This window comes from Erythrolamprus reginae, chromosome 6 (assembly GCF_031021105.1).
Source record: "Erythrolamprus reginae isolate rEryReg1 chromosome 6, rEryReg1.hap1, whole genome shotgun sequence".
NCBI lineage: Eukaryota > Metazoa > Chordata > Lepidosauria > Squamata > Dipsadidae > Erythrolamprus > Erythrolamprus reginae.
This window is the reverse complement of record NC_091955.1, coordinates 35,978,175-35,998,952: the sequence shown is the minus strand read 5'-3', so window position 1 is coordinate 35,998,952 and position 20,778 is coordinate 35,978,175. Positions and strand designations below refer to the sequence as shown.

At 33.4% G+C, this 20,778-nt stretch overlaps 1 protein-coding gene across 1 annotated transcript in view; it reads right to left on the bottom strand.

Moving 5' to 3' along the window:
* Window positions 1-20,778, bottom strand: part of DOCK4 (dedicator of cytokinesis 4) — an 826,344-nt gene that overhangs the window by 181,670 nt on the left and 623,896 nt on the right. Inside the window, exons 42-44 of the mRNA XM_070755516.1 lie at window positions 18,747-18,833; window positions 10,803-10,979; window positions 484-567 (exon numbers count right to left, since the gene is read on the bottom strand). Of these exons, the coding sequence (XP_070611617.1) occupies window positions 484-567; window positions 10,803-10,979; window positions 18,747-18,833 (348 nt within the window). The remainder of the gene's footprint in view (window positions 1-483; window positions 568-10,802; window positions 10,980-18,746; window positions 18,834-20,778) is intronic.

Below are 20,778 nucleotides of genomic sequence, written 5' to 3'. Positions count from 1 at the left end.
AAAACCAGCACAAATTAGCACACACAAAAATAAATTCCAACAATTTTCTGGTTTAAATATTTCATTATCAAATTTAAAAGAAGAGAGAATTAAAATTATAGGATAATACAGTACTGGGAATTACTTAATCACAAATTTATTTCTTCTTTCATACCTGTGCCAAACCAGATGAAATTTATTTGCTATTTAATCCATATTTCCTTACAATATATTTAGATTACTATTGCAATGAGGCATACTCAGATATGGAGAGCAGAATCCTATCTATTTAGCCACCTCTTCTTAACATCAAAGACATAGCCTATTATTGTTATCAGTAACTCTTAATTTGCTTTCTTTTCCCTGTCCAGTCCTTCTAAATACAGTACTTGAAAAATCCTCAGTAGAATCTGAAAGGAAAATTGCTGCAATGTAATGCTTTTTCTTAGCTCTGCCAGCTCCGTTAAAATTGATTGAAAACACCTTGCTTGAATTTTCTTTTACCTGCACAAGCATCAGTTCTCTTAAGCATGTGATCTTTTCTCCATCCTCTGGGTGGTTCAGAACATATTCCTTCACAAAGAATGCCTGAGAAGAACACAATCATTGCACAAAGTCATCCATGTTATTTCAAGTTATGCATATAATAAGTGTATTATTTTAAAAATCCATGGTTCAAATCTCATCACCGGCTCAAGGTTGACTCAGCCTTCCATCCTTCCAAGGTGGGTAAAATGAGGACCCGGATTGTTGGGGCAATATGCTGGCTTTGTTAAAAAGTGTTATTGATAACATGTTGTAAGCCGCCCTGAGTCTGAGGAGAAGGGCAGCATTAAAAAATCAAATTAAAAAAAATCAGATAAAGGGATGCACTAAGTTCTATCAGTATCTGTTTAAATTACTTGAATTATACAAAAATCTGCAAACATTATTAAATTACATGGAATCACATTTCATGATCTATTTTGATATGTAGAAAATCTAGATATAGGTCTCTTACATCAGAGTTATATGTCATGAATTGATAAAATGAATACATTGATAAAATAGTAAACAATTAAATACGGTAACCTACACCAAAAGGGAAGATCTTCACATTTTGGAATTCTCAAAATCAATGCACCTTTAAAGTAACAGAATACTAGAATACCAGCATTGGAAGGGACCTTGGAGGTCTACTAGTCCAACCCCATGCTCAAGCAAAAAACCCTATCATTTTGGTTGTCCAATCTGTTCTTTAAAAACTCTAGCACCTACAACTTCTGGAGGCAAATCATTTCACTGATTAATTGTTCAGTCAGGAAATTTCTACTTAGTTCTAGGTTGATTTTCTTCTTAATTAGTTTCCATGCATTGCTTTTGTCTTGCCTTTAGGTTGATTGCCCCTTCTTTATGGCAGACTCTTAAATATTGGAACACTGCTATCATGTCACCGCTATTCCTTGTTTTCATTAGACATACCCAATTAATGCAATCATTCTTCATGTTTTAACCTCCAGTCCTGAATAATCTTTGTTGCTCTTCTCTGCAAATTCATGGGCCATATCCATAACAGAAATTAATCTTTATCTACTGGAAGATGAGAGCTTCACTTTGTCCTCCAATTTATCTTCTACCAACCTGACATTTTATTTTATCCTAAGCCATAGTTAATAAAAATTAAAGCCAGTTGGGTAACTTTGGGCCAGTTTTGTCTCTTAACCAATGTTCCCTCTAATTTTTTTTTTGGTGTGGGCAGAAAAGTATAGTGTCTGAGTGGCACATTAGGTGAGTCCTTCGGAACTGGGTGGCATAGAAGTATAAACAAACAAATAAACAAACAAACAAATTTTCATGCCTGAGCACCTGATTTTTTTTCACAGATTATGATATTGCCAAGCCTCCCCCCAACCCCCAATAATCTGTGATCATCATTTGCAATGTTATCTGATGACTTCCTCAAAAAGTCAATGGAGGTAGGGGATGTGGCCAACATCCCAGCAACACGGGCGTCTCCTGCACTCTGCAGGTAATCCCGAACCCCAACTGTTAGGAGACCTGGAACCTAACCAGAACCAGGTCAGATCTGCTCTGGAGGGACAGTGGAGAAGAGAGGCACCAGTTGGCAGTCTGGGGGGCTTGCAATTCCCCTTCTGAGAGCTGGCACCAGCCTCTTGGCCAATAGCTGATGGAATGACTCTGTCACCATAGCTGGAATGGCCACAATCGGATTGATTGAATGGAAAGATCATAGATTGCTTGGGTGACCAGATCTAAGCATTTGTGCTGGAGAGAGGTGAAGAACTGAGCTGGGTGAGTGTTTGGCCAATTTAACGATAAAGAAGAATAGTAAAAACTTAAAAGGAACAAAGAGTCTTCAAAATGAAGTGAGAGGCTATCTAGCAATTGGAAATATCATAAAGAGATTTATGTTTTATTTAAATACATATATACACACAACATACAGAACAAAACAAAAACATTTAAAAACATTGGAGCAAATCTGTATAACAATTCTTACTGTGCTCACATTCCATTACACACCAATTTTTACATACTTGTTATAAACCAATTTTTGAAGCAATAATCATAGTTTATATAATTAATCTTATATCTATTTCCCTATTAATCAATTTATCACCAAGGGATAGTTCTTTTTAATTGTTAATTGAATGTATATTAATCACTTTATCCTTTTTTCCAACCAACCATTAGAACATACCCCAACATTTATAAAATTCTTATTTTTTCTTTCCAATGTTAATTTATCCATCTTTGCACATGCTGTTATTTTCTCTATTATATTCTCCTCCTGCAGCACCATTTCATTTTTCCAGTGTTGTGCGAATGTTAATCTTGCCGCCATTGTTATCGGCAGGATCAGATATACTTGATCCCCCCCCCCCCCCCAGTTTTTTATGTAATATTCCAAGCAAAAAGCTTTCCGGAGTTTTTTCTATTTTCATTCCTAAAATTTCTTCCAACCAGCTTTTCATTTTTTCCCAGAAGTTTTTTGCTTTCTTACATTTTCCACCATAGATGATAATAAGAACCAAATTCTACTTTACACTTCCAGCATTTGAGTGTAATCTTCTTGTCTATTTTAGCTAGATGCACATGTGTTACATGCCATCTATAAAACATTTTGGACCATTTTTCTTTATATGAGGTGGCTAGCGTCAACTTTTGATTTCCATCTTATGGACCAATAGATATCGATATAATTTCTGGATTGATTTTTCCTGTGTTCCCAATAGTAATTTATCTAATGCCTTTTCCTTCTCAATTCCCGGTTCTTTATTTTCCTTATTGTATCTTGATTTAATCTGTAAGTATTCCTACCTTTCTAATTTGATTCCTTTGTTTTCTAATTCTCTTCTCATTTTAATATTCCCGTCATCCTTAATCATGTGTTTGGGTGGATGAAAGCTTCCAATGGTGAAAACCCCTATACATCTGTCTTTTTATCTTTAACCATACATTATAACCAGGACCCAGAACCATATAACTGTTCTGGGTCCTATTCTTTTTAATGTTTGTGAGTGACATAGGGGAAGGTTTGGTAGGGAAGGTTTGCCTATTTGCCGATGACTCTAAAGTGTGCAATAGGGTTGATATTCCTGGAGGCGTCTGTAATATGGTAAATGATTTAGTTTTACTAGATAAATGGTCAAAGCAATGGAAACTGCAGTTTAATGTTTTCAAATGTAAAATAATGCACTTGGGGAAAAGGAATCCTCAATCTGAGTATTGTATTGGCAGTTCTGTGTTAGCAAAAACTTCAGAAGAGAAGGATTTAGGGGTAGTGATTTCTGACAGTCTCAAAATGGGTGAACAGTGCAGACAGGCGGTAGGGAAAGCAAGTAGGATGCTTGGCTGCATAGCTAGAGTTATAACAAGCAGGAAGAGAGACATTATGATCCCGCTATATAGAGTGCTGGTGAGACCACATTTGGAATACTGTGTTCAGTGCTGGAGATCTCACCTACAAAAAGATATTGACAAAATTGAACGGGTCCAAACACGGGCTACAAGAATGGTGGAAGGTCTTAAGCATAAAACTTATCAGGAAAGACTTAATGAACCCAATCTGTATAGTCTGGAGGACAGAAGGAAAAGGGGGGACATGGTGAAAACAATTAAATATGTTAAAGGGTTAAATAAGGTCCAGGAGGGAAGTATTTTTAATAGGAAAGTGAACACAAGAACAAGGGGACACAATCTGAAGTTAGTTGGGGGAAAGATCAAAAGCAACGTGAGAAAATATTATTTTACTGAAAGAGTAGTAGATCCTTGGAACAAACTTCCAGCAGACGTGGTTGGTAAACCACAGTAACTGAATTTAAACATGCCTGGGATAAACATATATCCATCCTAAGATAAAATACAGAAAATAGTATAAGGGCAGACTAGATGGATCATGAGGTCTTTTTCTGCCATCAGTCTTCTATGTTTCTATAATGGTTTGAAAAGTATTTATGTGTTTTTGTCTCCCATCCCACAAAAAAGAGTACCATTCAGTTTGTAAGTCATGGCCCTCTAAATCTGGTAGCGTGTTATTTTCTAATTGAATCCAGTCTTTGATCCATGTTAAGACAGCTGCGTTATAATACTCTCTCCAATCTAGTAAACCAAGACCACTATCTTCTTTTGCTTCCTATAGGTATTTATGTCGGATTCTTGGTCTTTTGTGCTGCCATATGAATTTGCTAACAAAACTGTTCAGATTTGTGAAGTATAGTTTGAAATAGGAAAAGAATTTTGGGTAGTATATTCATTTCAATTGTCGCAATTCTTCCCATAAGAGAGAGTTAAAGCTTTTCCCATTTATCTAGTTCTTTTTTATCTTTTTGTTTCATTTATCATAATTATCTGTTTTTAAAGTTTTGCATTTTACTGTTAAGTTAATCCCTAAATATTGTATCCTTTTTGCTATCTGAATGTTTACATTTACGGTCAATCCTTCTTTTTGATCCTCTCTCATATTTTTAACTATCATTTTAGTTTTTTGTTTATTTATTTTTAATCCTGCAGAATTTCCAAATTTTTCCAATATATCCAATAATTTTGGGCCTGATTCCATTGGGTCTTCAAGGATGAAAACAAGATCATTCGCAAAAGCCTATAGTTTGTATGTTTCCTTTTAAAAAAAACACCTTTTATTTGCTCATTGTTTCTAATTATTCTAGTAAGTGCTTCTAGTGTTAAGATGAATAGAAGTGGTGAAAGTGGGCACCCTTGTCTCGTACTTTTTTGGTATTACAATTTTTGTATTACAATTCCATTGACTATAATGTTAGCAAACTGTTCCATGTAGTTAGCGCTAATTGCTCTTAAGAATTTTTGACCGAAATCCATATAATCTAATTGTTTTAGCATTAAATCCCAATTGACATTATCAAATGCCTTTTGGGCATCTATAAATACTAGTGCTGCTTGTTTCTCATTGTGACTTTCGTAATATTCCAAAATATCAATTATAATTCATAGATTGTTTCTTAGTTGCCTTTTGGGTAAGAATTCGTTCTGGTCAGCATGAATAAATTTGTTTAAATATCCCTTTAATCTGTTTGCCATAATTGAACTAAATATTTTATAATCTACATTTAAAAGTGAGATGGGTCTGTAATTTGATATTAAAGTCTGATCTGTATCCTTTTTTGGTATTAAAGCCATATTGGCATCTTTTCAGAATGCGGGCAATTTCCCTTCATCTAAAACTGTGTTGTATACTTCTAGTAATATCTCTTCCAAATCTTCCAGCATTTCTTTATAAAATTCTATTGGAAGACCAACTGGTCCCAGGGCCTTGCTATTTTTTTGATTTTTAATGGCTTCCCTTAACTCTGTAATTGAAATCATTTTGTTTAACATTTCTTTAACTTCTCCTGGTACTTTGGGGAGTTTAGCCATTTCAAAAATATTTTGTATCTGTTCTTCCCTATCAGAGTTATATTTTTTGTACAGATTATTATAAAAATTTCAAGTGATCTGTTTTTTTTCATCCATATCATACTATCCCTTCATCATTTTTAAGACAACTAATCATTTTTTCCTCTGTTTTTTAAGCTTTGTGGCTAACCACTTACCAGGTTTATTTGCATTTTCAAAGAAATTTTGTTTACTACATTTAATTTGTTGGGCAATACTTTCCTTTTCTAATAGGTTTTAATCTTTTCTATGATGTCATCGTTGTAACTACTATTCTAATTTTTTATAGTTTTTTTCTAGCCTCTATCTTTTCTCTCTCTTTTTAAAATAGTCTTTCCCTGTTGTCTGACTTTTCTAACCTTTCTATTATCTTCTCTTGTCATTTTCTTTTTTGCACCTCCCTTTGTTCTAGTCCTTCTGTTTCCACACTATCTATTTCTCTCCCTTTTCTTATGTTCCTTTCCTCTATTGCCACCTCACTGCCAAATTTTTTATCATGAAATTTTTCTGCCTTATTTATTGTGTCAATTCTAATCTTTTTTTTCCTGCCACAATACCATAATACCTTCCGGTGTCAACCATCTAAAATTCACATTATGTCTTGTCAATTTGGATGTCAAAAATAAGTATGGTTTTCACAAATCTCTCACCCTTTTTGGAACCTGTTTTAAAACAACAAGTTGTTTTCCTCTATATTCAATTGATTCCTCTCTAGCTTGTGCAGTATTTCATCTCTTATAGATTTCTTTACTAATTTTATGTGAACATCTTTTGGCAGGTTATATCGTCTCACATAATTCGTATTTATACGATAAGCCTCATCTAATTCATTCAACATTTCTTCTTTCTCTGTCCCCAGTGCTTTAGCCAGAATTTCTGCCATCACATCTGGGAGATCCTCACTTTTTCAGAATCCCTTAAATTCTGAAAACACAAGTAATGATTGGCTTTCTCCGTTTCCAAAAGAATAACAGTGTTTTCTAATTCTCTGTTTGCTTATGTTAATCTATCATTCATTTCATCTATCCGTCTATGCTCATAGTCCATCTTTTCCTTAATCTCCTGCAGTTTTTGTTCATTTTTAAATATTTGCTGCTGAAATGCTTTGCATTTGGCATCCATGTTTTGCATTCTCTCCTTTAATTCTCCTGTCTCACTTCTCACTTCCCCTATCTCCTCTTTAATACCTTCATGATTTTTTATCATTTGCAGGAGCATTGCTTGTAAATCTTTAAATGAATTTGATCTCTCTTTCTGCATCATATCTTCGATGGATCTCTGAGATGATGGACTGGGGATTGCAGAAGTTGATTGATTTATAGGCCTCCTTCCTGACCCCAGTCTAGTCAGATTTGTCAAGTTTGTCATTTTTGTATATTTTCTCCACCAAGATTCCCACCTCAACAAACCTTTCTCGCCTCCCTCCACAATTTCTACCACTGAACTTCCCTAAAAAAGCAAGAAAGTTTCAAATCTTTCAATTTTTTAAAGGATTAAATCAAGCTTATGAATCTAAATCACATAATATTCTATTCGGCTATATCTATTAGGTTAGTATATACATCTATGATATAATGAATTGATATTTATAAATATTATGAAATCTATCACAATATATCACGATAATCACATTGTACAAAGAGAAGGGACAATTATTTAAAAAAAACAAAGGAAAGAGAAGGAAGATCTTAGAAAAATAAAAAATCTCTAAAGAGAGTCAAAGAAAGATTAATTAATTTACCGGTCAAATCTTTAGCTCATTCACGTCGTTCAATTCATTTAGTTCATTCAAATCATTCAAATCATTGATTGTATAACTGATCAAAGTCTATTTTCTAAGCCGGGAAGTAGAAGGATAACGAGGAAGAAACATACATCATTCTATAAAGTTCTGTAAAGTTCTCCTTGTCCAAAATGTCAGGCGTTTTTTCGTTGTTGTTGCTGTTATTACATGTCCTCAATTAAGTTCTCCACAGTCTCAAAAGGAAAAGGAAATTCAGTAGTCCCATCCAGTATGTACCATCCAAATGTTCACCATCCAAATAGTCACTTCTCTATTTTATCTTTAGAGTATCTATTCTCTATTTTATCTTTAGGCTTCCTCTCTTCTCCCTCGCTGATCCCTTTCATTTGATAGATATGCCATCAGGGCTCTATTCCAAAGATATCACCTCTGATCTTCTATGTCCGTTCCAATCATTCAAAAATCCTCCTGGAAGCCCATTTGGGTCACCATTATGCTCCCTTTTCTTGTTCTTGTTTCTCTGGCGTGCCAATCAGGCCGCCACCTCAAAATCAGCTACCAGGACTCTCCTATCTTCCGATCCCATCCCTTGGGATCTACAGCTTCTGAGAAGCTTATTGATCACCCATAAGTAGCAAGTGTTTTACGGGGCTTCGCTCCACACTGTCCACTCAGCTCTGCAGCTGGCTCCACCCCCCCACACCATAGAGAGATTTAAAGGGACAAGTCTAAAAGCCTGAACTAGAGGATATTTTTTATAATTGGATTTGATGGGAGTTAAAGAGTCTGCAAAAGTATAAGTTGATTTAAAATATGGAATTTCTTATTTTTTTTAAAAGAGCTGTGTTGGGAAGCAATAATGCCACCTGCTGTTTAAAAGAAAATATTGCAATACATTGTGGAAAGTTTTAGATTTGCTGACAGCTGGAAATTGATCTTGTTCATGATATGAGAGAACTTTAAAGCAGTGTTTGCTTTGCTATTTTGTTTGATGGTGTACTGTTTGGGTGAAAGAAAATAAGAGAATTTTGGATTGGATTGGACAGAAATACAAAGGGATTATATGGACCTAACCTTACTTTATGAATTGTGAGGCGTGTATCTATGAAGAATTGATTGAGATGTTTAAATATTTTTATGAAGATATAAAAATTGTCTTTTAGAAGCCAGAGGTGAAAAGCAAGTAAAAATGAAGTTGGATATTGAGAATATACAATGATGGGAAATGAAAATGCAGAAAATGAAAACCAAGGTGACCCTACAAATGAAAAGAGAACAGAAAAGACAAAAAAGATTGATGACTACACTAGGATTTACAGTGATAAGAAAAATGAAAAGAGAATTGAAAATGACAAACAGATTGATAATTATATTGGGATTTATAGTGATGTGAAAAATGAAAGGAGAATAAAAATAATAAACAGACTGATGATTTCACTGGGATTTACAGTGACATGAAAAGAGCAAGAGGGGAAGATTGATATAAGATGAAACAATTTAAAAATAAGAGGGATAATAGAGAAGACACTAGGAGGAATTGAGAGCAAATGTATGAAAATAACATATATAAAAGGAAGGAAAGGAATTTGGATAAAAAGAAATTATTGGTATAAAAACAAAAGAAAAAAAAGAAGAAAAGTTAAGAGAAGGGGTTGGAAAGGGAAAATTTGTAAGAAGTGGAATTTGTGAGAGACCAAAAGAGCACGGATGATTGATGACTGAATGTTATAAGATTTTTTCTTTAGAATTATTGTGCTATATCTAATCATGTTAATAATATTAGTTGTGTATAAGTATGTACAATTATTAAACATAATTATCTCATCAAGAGGTTTTTTTAATAAGTTACATGTTTGTTTGAATTAAATTTTGATGCTTTTTATAAGATTTGTTTTTATATGAGATTTGAATAAGTTATAAATTTGATTTGATGTTGAAAAAGATTCAGACATAGATATTATTGGAACATTTTAAGGTTTGCATAATTATTGTTTTTAAAGGTCTTTATAAAATATTATATAATTTACATTTTGATTTGAATTAAGTTTTGATGAAGAAAGATAAGAAGAGAAATGAATTAGATTACTGTAAATTAATTGTTTTCAAAGAATATAAAATTTTGAATAAATATCACCTACTCTATAAGAAACTTCTATATAAGATTTGTGCAGATTTGAAACTCAATTGAAATATTAGCTGTTCTGTCTGGATCCCCCCAGACGCCAACACCAACCAAAAAGAGTAGGCAGACACACTGGTAAAAAGCAAAGGCAGTTTATATACTGGAAAGCAAACACAGGTAACAAAAACTGTTCTTACAGACAGGAACACGATGCAGTTTCACAGAAGTTTCACGAAGGCCAGGCAATAAAATAGGATTCTTGCTGGCAAAAACAACTCTGGAGATAATAAAACCCACGCCTCCCCCAAGTCTTCCAGGCTTCTAGGCCACAAGCCAAGATCAGAGACGCCAAGAATCGAAGCAAGGTCACAGGACTCCCAGTTGATAACTCTCCACGAGACTGTAAGGGCGGGCCTGCCTTTTTAACCCTGCTGAGGAGAACCACACCCAAACCCAGCTGTTGCCAATTCAGGGATGGAAATATCTTTCTAATTGGCCCCTTCTTTGAGCTGCACGTCTCTGCCTCATATCTATTATAGCCTGTGCGTCTTCATCCAATGAATCCAGGCTACTAGCTGGGGAGAGGCCCCCCCCGGGGGTCTCAGGCTGCTCTCCCTCCTCCTCCTCCTGACGTTCCTCTCCCCCGTCTGCCTGGTCCTCCCCCTCCTGGTCACTGTCCTCCTCCTCTGGGCATGGATCCGGCAGAGCTCCAGCCGGTCCCTGAGGAGCCTCAGGCTGAATCACAACAATTAGCTATTTAGATTTTAAGTATTTGTAGTTAATATAATGATAAATTTAAATAAAACATTAGTATTTATTTAAATTTGATAAAGTGAATTGGGAGAATAAGAGAATTTTTTAAAAAGTATTGTCAATGAAGATCCCTATAATACTTAATAATGTAGTATTCTATAGAACCTAATGGACAACTGAAAGCTCAAGCTATAAAACTACAACACTTTTCTACTATTGTTTTTTAGTAACTAGTATTTGGGATACTGAAACAAGAATGCAACCTAATCCCAACATATATAGAACGACACTTACTTCTTGATATCTGGCAACTCCCCCATTAACTGCTGCATCAATTACACCATTCAAACACATTGTAAGAGGATTGATATTCTGCATCTGTCGAGTATGACACCGACTGATCAATGTCCTTAACTGTTGGTTTTTATTTTCCAATACTTCAATAGCATTCTCCAATGGGCTCATTTCCACCTAAACATTGTTAAGAAAAATGGCAAAAATAAAAACATGGAAGGCTGATTTGCACCTGAAAGTCAAAACAATATATACTGATTTTCAAGCTATTTCATCTGTCATTCTGATATTTTCATGTTGAAAATACTAATATTATTAAATTCTCTAAATTCTGGCATTCTTTATGGTTTTTATAATTATGAATGTAATTTATGATTACCAATTGGTATAAATTCTTAAAATAATATTTGTAGGGATTACAAATTACCAAATTATTATTTTAAAGTAGCTTGATTATGCATAAATGTTACAATGAATAAGGTTTTTTTCCTAATCCACTGCATTCAAAACACTTTTGTGTTTTTTTCCCTTTTCTGAATAAATTGTTCACATGTCAGTTCCAATGATACCAATAAATTTTAAATTGTAGCATATAAATCCCATTTTGGAAAAGTTCATGCTTTAGCTTTTACTGTATATAAGCAGATGAAAGTTACATAGAATTAGAAATGGGGAGATAGCTTTGAAATCTTTTTTTTTTTTTAGAAATTTTTTTTTATTACATATATACACATTTACACAAACAAAATAAATGGTATACATCGTAGATTGAAACAATGCCAAATCAACACCTATCAACATACAGACAAACAAACAAAAAACAAACAAACAAAAAGAATTCTTATAATATAGTTACTTATTTAAGTACGCTAAACAATGATAGCAATACCAATTAACATATATAATATTGGTACTTAAATTCCCTTTAGGGGGTAAGTTATAAATCATTTTTTGTAATTTTAAATTATTTTCTGGTGAAGTGTGTCATAACCTCAGTATCTACCATTTTCTCCTTTAGGTTATCTCTATTCTTTAAATCATTTTTTTTCCCTATCCGCCTTCTTTCATTCATGTTTAATTTATTTAAATTCATACAAATCTTTCTTTAAAAAAAAATTGTATATAAATCTTTTATAATTTTCCATATGCAATAAAAAGGATATAAAGTATTGTTATTCTTGTATTTCAATTTAAGTTTTGTTTCTTCTCTTAAACCAATTATAGAGGTATTTCCAAGTTTTATAATGTTCGGATTCTTCTTTGTTTTTTAATTTTAGTGTTAATGCGTCTGATTCTGCACAGTCTAGAATTTTTTTTATTATCAAATCATCATCCGGAGGTTTGGGTTGTTTCCATTGTTGGGCTATTGCCATCCTAATTGCAGTCAATATGTGTATTAATAGATAATATTTGTTTTTATCTATTTTTTGGTCTATGATCCCAAGGAGGAACGCTTTGGGCTTTTTGTTTATTTTAATTTGTAATATTTCTTTTATCCAATTTTGCATTTTAGTCCAAAAATTTTTAATTATTGGGCAAGTCCACCAGATGTGGTAATAAGTCCCTTTTCCTTTACATCTCCAGCATTTCGGATTTATTCCTTTGTACATTTGTGCTAGCCTCGCCGGGGGGAGATGCCACCGGTAGTACATTTTATATATGTTTTCTCTAAATGCTGTTGGTCTCGTTAATTTGTAGTTTTTAGTCCAAATTGTTTCCCATTTGTCCAAGCTTATACTATACCCAAAGTTTCTGCCCCAGCTGTGTATATTATTTTTGACAATATAATCCTCCATTTTATAATTTAACATATATCTATAAATTTTTGAAATCATTTTCTTATCTTGGCTTAAGATTATTTTATCCAATTCTGTTTCTTTTATTTGTATCTCTTTTCTTTTCCCTTCTTGATATTTTGATTTAATTAAATTGTATATCCACCAATCAATTTTTATTCCAGTTTCTTCTAATTGTTCTCTTGTTTTTAATTCCCCATTTTTCCCCAATATTTGGTAATAATTGAGCATTTTGTTTAGCTCTCTCGAATTTGGGTATATTGTTGCCTCCATGCTAGAATACCATTTTGGAATTTGATGATAATGCATTTTTTAAATTTTTGTCCAAGTTGTGTATAGTGAATTCCTAATTATATGCTGTCTAAAGTAGCTGTGTATTTTTTCTTTGTTCTCCCATAAGAAGGCATGCCATCCAATTCTCAAGTCATGTCCTTCTAATATCAATAATCTTTTGTTTTCCAATTTGAACCATTCCCTCAGCCAATCCATGATCGATGCGTTGCAATATATTTCGAAATCGGGTAACCCAAAACCTCCCTGTTTGATGTTATGTATTGAATTCTGATCCTAGGTTTTTTCCCAGCCCAAACAAATTTTGTTATTATTCTGTTCAATTTTTGAAAGAAGCTTTTTTTTAACATAATTGGGATTGTTCTAAATAAGTACAATATTTTGGGTAGGATGGACATCTTAATTGTTGATATTCTACCAATAAGTGAAATAGGTAATTTATTCCATTTTTCCAGTTTCATTTGTATTTCTTTTATTAGGACGGTATAGTTATCTTCTTTTATTGTAGTTGCTTTTGCTGTTAGTTTTATTCCCAAGTATTTAACTTTTTTTACTATTTGTAGATCTAATTTATCTTCTAATGTTTTCTTCTCTATATTTGTTAAATTTTTTTGTCAATATTTTAGTTTTTTGTTTATTGATTTTTAGCCCTGCTACTTTACCAAATTTAGTAATCTCCTTTAGTAGATTTTCACCTGATTCTATAGGGTCCTCTATATTAAATACTAAATCGTCGGCAAATGCCTGAATCTTGTATTCCTGTCCCTTTAAGTTCAACCCTTTAATACTTTTATTTGACCTTATCTGTCTTAGTAGGATTTCTATAGCCAGGATGAATATTAAAGGGGAAAGCTGGCACCCCTGTCTTACTCCTTTTTCAATTTTTATGTTCTCCGTTAATTGTCTTGCTGATTGTTTAGAATATATCGTCTTAATTGCTCTTACAAATTTTTCTTTAAATTTTATTTTGATCAATTGGTTGGTAAAAAAGTTCCAGTTTAGATTATCAAACGCTTTTTCCGCATCCAAAAATATTAAAGCCAAATTTTTTCCTGGGTTTGCCTCGTAATATTCTAGAGTATTTATTATGTTTCTCAAATTATTTTTAATATTTCTATTTGGTAGGAAGCCGTTTTGATCTGAATGTATTATTTCATTGATTATCACTTTGAATCTTTCCGCTAGTATTGTCGTAAAAATTTTGTAATCCGAATTCAACAATGCAATGGGTCTATATTGTTTTATCGAGTGTCTTTGTTCTGGGTCCTTTGATATTAATGTTATTAACCCTTCCTTCCAGGATTCAGGCATTGCTCCTTTATTTAGCACTTCGTTTAGCATTTGCAACATTAATTTTTTAACTGGGTTGTACATTTCTTTGTAGAATTCGGCTGGTATTCCATCTACTCCCGGAGTTTTATTATTATTTTGTTTTTTGATTGCTAGCTCTAGTTCTGTCATCGTTATATCTTTGTCCATCCTGTCTATATTACTCTCAGATATTTGTGGTAACTCGGTCTCGTTTAAGTATCGATCTATTTCTTCTTCTTTTATATCATCTTTCCTATATAGCTGTTGGAAATAGTTTTGAATTATCTTTTCCCCCCCTTCTATGTCAATTTGTTTTTCTCCTCTTTCATCTTCTAGTTGTTGGATATATTTCTTCTCGGTCTGTTTTTTGATTTTGTAGGCAAGCCACCTTCCCGGTTTGTTTGCATGTTCGAAGTAGTTTTGTTTTACAGATCTTATTTTTTGGGCTATTTCCTCCTGCACTATCAAGTTTATCTTATGTTTAATTAGTTCTCTTTTTTCTTTTAATTCCACTTTTTTTGGGTCTTTTATCCACTCGGCTTCTATTTGTTCTAGTTCTTTTTGGTTTTCTCTCATCTCTTTATTTTTATTTTTATTTATTTTTTACTCGTGTATGCTATTGTTATCCCTCTAATGTAAGCTTTGGTTGTGTCCCATATATTTTGTATGGTTGTATCTTTATTCCAATTTTTTCCCAAAAAAACGTCTAATTCTTTATTTATAAATTCTTTATATTTATTTTCTTGTATGGTTTTTGTATTCATTGTCCATCTATTTTTTTTAATTTGGTTCCCTTTGATTATAATACTTACTGGATTGTGGTCTGCCCAAAAGTTGGGTTCTATTTCTGCTGATATTATCTCTTTTTGTAACTCTATATTTGTCCATATCATGTCCAGTCTGGACCATGAGTTGTGGGGGTGTGAATAGTAAGTGTATTTACATTCATCTCTATGTCTTTCCCTCCATGTATCTTTTAATTTGAATTCCTCTATAATATCTTTGAGTTCATCTGGTGACTCTTTCTTCCTTTTATTCTTTTCTTTACCCTTATAGTCTTTATCATAATCTATTATTATATTAAAGTCCCCAACCACACAAATATTTCCTTTTTCAATTTTTATTATTTTTTGCTACAACTTTTTGTAAAAGATTTTTTGGTCTTTGTTAGGAGCATATATCACAATTAAATTTGGGTTTTTTTGTTTAATTTCAATTTCTATTATGAGTATTCTGCCCTCTTCGTCACTGTCAATTACTTTGGGATTTAACCAGTTTTTAACATATACTGCGATTCCTCTTTTTTTTCGTTTGCAAGGGATGTAAATAGTTTCCCCAATTTTGGGTGTTCCAATACTTTTTTATCCTTTTTTTTTACATGAACTTCCTGAAGGCACACAACATCTAAATTTTGTTTTATTAATTTTGCATATACTTGTCCTCTTTTTTGAGGAGAGTTCAATCCATTTATGTTCACCAAAAATAATTTAATTTCTTTATCCATTCTGTGTCAACTATTTTGCTCTTTTGCTACTTCTTAGTTCTCTGTGGTTTTCTGTCTTTTCCTCTTTCCCTTTACTAAGTTTATCTGCCCTCTCTTCCTCTATCTCTCCCTCCTCCTGACTTGTTGTCTCTAATTCCGTGCTGCTTTCCCCTTCTTTTTTCAAATGTTCTGAGATGAATTTATCCGCTTGGTCTAATGTTTCTATGTTTATTTTCTTCCCCTTCCACGTTACCATTACTCCTTCTGGGACTAACCATCTAAACTGTATTTCGTTTTTTATTAATTTATTTGTAAAATAGTGATAATCCCTCCTTCGTTCCCTAATTCTTTTTGGTATTTGTTTCAATACAATAATGTCCTTTCCTTTATATGATAGAACCCCTCTGGTATTTCTATATATCTCATCCCTCAGGGTTTTTTTGGTGAATCTGATGTGGACCTCTCTGGGAAGTTGGTGACGTCGTGCATAATTGGTTTGCACTCGGTACACCTCATCCACATGATTGATTAGTTCGTTTTCATTTATTTTTAACTCCTCTGCAAAAATTTCTACTGCTGTCGCAAACAGATTTTCCCCTTTTTCTTCCGGTATGTTTTGTAGTCTAAGGTAGAAGGAGGCTTTTTCGAATTCCAACTGAGCAATGGCTCCTTCCAAATCTTTATTTACCCTTTTGAGTTCTTCTTCATTTTTGGTTAGTCTTAACTTATTCGCTTCTGTTGTCTCTTCCACCTGTTGTATTTTGATTTCCTGTTTATCTACTGTTTTTTTAACACCCTCTATTATGGTATTGATTTTGGCAAAGTTTTCATTTACTTCCTCAAACCTTTTTTGTGTCTCTTGGTGATTTTTTATTATAGTTTCTTGGGTTTGATTTGAGGCTTCTTGTTGTTTTACCATAAATTCCTGAATTTTGTCTAGAGTGTTTTGTTGACTTTGTAGCGAGGGGGCCTGATCTTTACTCTCTACTGTAGCAATATCGGAGGTCGAAGAGGATTTCTGCACTGCCGGTGATAATAAAGTTAGATTGCCTCTTTTCATCGATTTAGTTAATGTTTGTTGAGTTGCCATTGGTAATAAATTTTATATATATAGATATTTAAACCTTCTAACAATTAATTCAGTATCTAGTCAACCTAGTCAATATCTAGTCAATCAATCAAATCAATCTGTTCAAATAGTTTGTTAACTAATAGAGCATATATATCCAACAGTTAATTCAATATATAGTCAATCAATCAAATCAGTCTGTTCAAATAGTTTGTTAACTAATAGAGCATATATATCCAACACAAATGAAAAGGGAGAGGGATATTATCAATATACTTAGTAGCTAATAAGTAATAAAGTGGAGGGAGGAAGCAAGGTAACAAAATGAATAAATTTAGAGGAAAGGAAATCAATTAATATCAATTAATATCAATTGTTATAAATATTTCAATACTTAATCAATACTTTAGCTTAACTTAGCTTATTCTAACTTAAATTTAATATTTAATACTTAATACTTTAATACTTAATCAATATTTAATATATAATTAATTAATAGTTAAATAGTTAATAGTTAAATAAATCGATCCTTAATTCCTTGTACAGTATTATATATAAACAATTTTCTAGAAGTAGAAATCTAAATGATATAAATTCAATGAGATATCACATCAGTTCATTAATTAATTAATTAATTCATTAATTAGATATAATGTTGATTAATAATAGTAATAGCTTTTGATTTCATCTATTTATGTTCCAGTCCAGTCTCTAGCTTTGAAATCTTAACTGCATTCATATATCACAGGAAGCACACAATTCATTTTAAACTCATTAATTAATTACCACTTATTAATTGGTATTTTTATTTATAACATTTGGTTTATTTATTTATTGTACTTACTTACTAAATTTATAAAGCCATCCAAATCAGACAAATGACTCTGGGCAACATACTGTATCCAAAAACTAAATAATAAATTAAATCCCACTCCATCACACATTTAACATACACAAAATATAAATGTGAAGTGCAGAATATCAAATTGTGACCAAACGCCATCATAAAAACAACCAAAAAGAAATTCTACTCAACCAATTCCAATTGCTTAAGGGAAAAGTCAAATCTAAACTCTCAAGCAAGATTGAGGCTGTTAGGTCTGGTGCTGCATGTGAACCCTAACCACAAACTGAATAGGTATTAGAGAAAACTTTCTCCAAGTAAGTTATCCACAACTCCCATCATTATAACCATATGGTCATGTTAAAATACAAAAGTTTCTACTGTTAAACATTTAACAGTAGCCAAAATTTATAAAAATATCTCTGACATTTTAATTATATAGAAACCTCCAGATGTTATGAATATATTTTGTTATTTATTTACATAAGTTTCGATAGCTTCTCATAGACATTCAATGAGCCATAATAAAAAATAATTATATCAGTCCTAATTACATAGTTACAATTCTAATGCCAATTCATCACACTTCTAAATGAGTGATTGTTATTGAATAAATGCCTTAAATAAGAATGCCAAAGATCAGAAAACACTGTAAGAATAATGCACTTATTCGATGATTAAACATGATTCTGAAAAAAGTTACTGGACAATATTAGCACTGGAGGTAGTATGAGAACAATTTGGTATTCAGATATTAGAGCAGCATATTCAATATACTATCACATATTGTATTATTTATTAAGCAAAATAATAAATGAGTACAATATCATATTGTGCCATAGAAGGCTACATATTTAAATTTGTTTCTAACTTTCTTAACCATACCTTTTCATATTCAAGTACTAAAACTGTAATTATCAACTCATTTTTACACAAGTTTTAAAGGATTAATAATTCTATAAAGAAACTTCTCCCTTTTCTTTTCTCTCTGATTACTTAGAACAAGTTCAAAATCAGACTTGAGCTTTATTGTTTTTTCCTATTTTTTATTCTAATGTAAGCAATTTAAAGCCGCATGCAAAATATGTTTGGAATCTAATATTCTATGGTAATAATGGAGGATCACCAATTTTCCCCCGTTTGTACTCACAATTTCACGTTTTTCCACTTCAAACCATCGGGAAATTCCTGGCAAACTCTGCACTAAAATCAGTGTTGTTCTCTCTACCCATAAACTCTGAAATAAAAAAATATAATGTCAATTATATATTCTATTTCTGTAGTGAGGCATCATAAAGTTGATTCATGTGACATAAATTTACAATAATTTATGTATTTAATTTTGAACGATAAAGAGGTAGAGGGAATATTTTTCTTCTCAAAAAATAAGATCTAGCACAACAAATAAAGTGGAGTAAGCAAACTTTTTTCAAAAATGCAAAATAAGCCAGGGAAATGGCTTATTTTCCATATTAATTGGAAAAAACAAGAAGAAATAGGGGGGATTAGTAAGATACAAAATGGGGAGGGAAATATATTCTACCAAAATGAAGAAAAGAAAAATATACCATATTTTTCAGTGTATAAGACGCACTGGTGTATAAGAAGCACCTAGATTTTAGAGGGGGGAAACAAGGAAAAAAGTATTCGGAACCAAATGGTGTAGTATTGTTTAATAAAATACCAGTGTAGCAGAATACTTTTTACAACCATATATACTTTTTAAAACCATGTACACTTTTTATAAACTTCAAACGTGACAGCTTCAAGACTTGTGGACTTCAATTCCCAGAATTCCTCCACCAGTTATGCTAGCTCAGAAATGGGAATTGAAGTCCACAAGTCTTAAACTTGCCAGGTTTGAAGACCTTTGCACTCCTAACCTCTAACTCAGGTGTCCTCAAACAAACAAACAAACAAACAAACAAACAAACAAACAAACAAGGACAATTCATTTTGTTAGTTGTTCCTTTAGTCACAGAAATGGCTAGTGATTTACAATTACAGTTCCCTGCTGAGGTTGCCTTATTACTACTATATCATGAGGTTTTCAAAGACCCCTCTCTTGACTACTCCAATTTTCACAAATGAAGTGGAAATATATGGTGATGATGATAAACCTGAAATACTCCTTAAAAGGAGTGTTTCTAGGGCAGGGATCTCCAACCTTGGCAAATTTTAAGAGTTGTGGACTACAACTCCCAGAGTTCTTCAGCCACCTTTGCTGGCTGATAAACTTTGGGAGTTGAAGTCCACAAGTCTTAAAGTTGCCAAGGTTGGAGAATCCCATTTTTGAGCACTAAACATTCAGCTAAACTCCTGTTTTCCTTGAGAGAGAAGGCTTTAAGAAGCTGCAAGATTTACCAGGAAGCTATAAACTGGGAACACATCTTATCTATTCTTATCTATTTGCATCTTTCCCCTTGGCTGCCTTTCCATGGCAGGAGTGGGGGCGGCAGGAAGGGGAAGGAAAGGTGGGCATGACTAACCTACCAAGGGAGAGAGACGCCGAGGAGAGCAGCACAGCAGCTTGGCACTTGCAAATCTTTTCCCTGTTTTTGAATCAACCTCATTTGCTGTAGCAACCTCAAATGCCTCAAAAGAGTGTTGCAAGTGCCGAGCTGCATCTTGGGGGGAAGCAACTACAGTATCCACCTCCATTGGATCAGGCAGGTGTTTTATTTCCCCAAAGTTTTTATTTCTTGCCCCTCTTGGAAAACTTTATCATGTGGGAGGAAAAGTGAGCTACACCCACACACACGGCACTTACCAAGGTTGGAAAAGGTTGCCAGAGGTGTGTGTGTGTAGCTCACTTTTCCTCCAACATGAAAAGGTTTCCCCAAAAGGGCAAGAAAGTGGGGAGGGGGACAGAAGGTTGCAGAGAAATAATGGCTCCCCTCCCCACACCAAAACTTTGGGAAATAAAACGGGACACAGCCCAAGGGGTCAGGAGAGATCCCAGGCTGGCCTGGCAGGTAAAGGGAGAATAACCTGTGGTTACGGCTACAGCTCCTCCTCCTCCTCCAACTCCAGCATCACCCTACCTCTTTCCCTCACTTGGTGAAGTAAGCCGTCTCGTTCTACCTACTCATGCCGGAGAAGCTCAGTCGTCGCCAGAAAGGCAGCTCCCAGGCTAGAGAGCTGCGTGCCAAGACTACTCCTGAGGGGGGCATTGTCTTCCA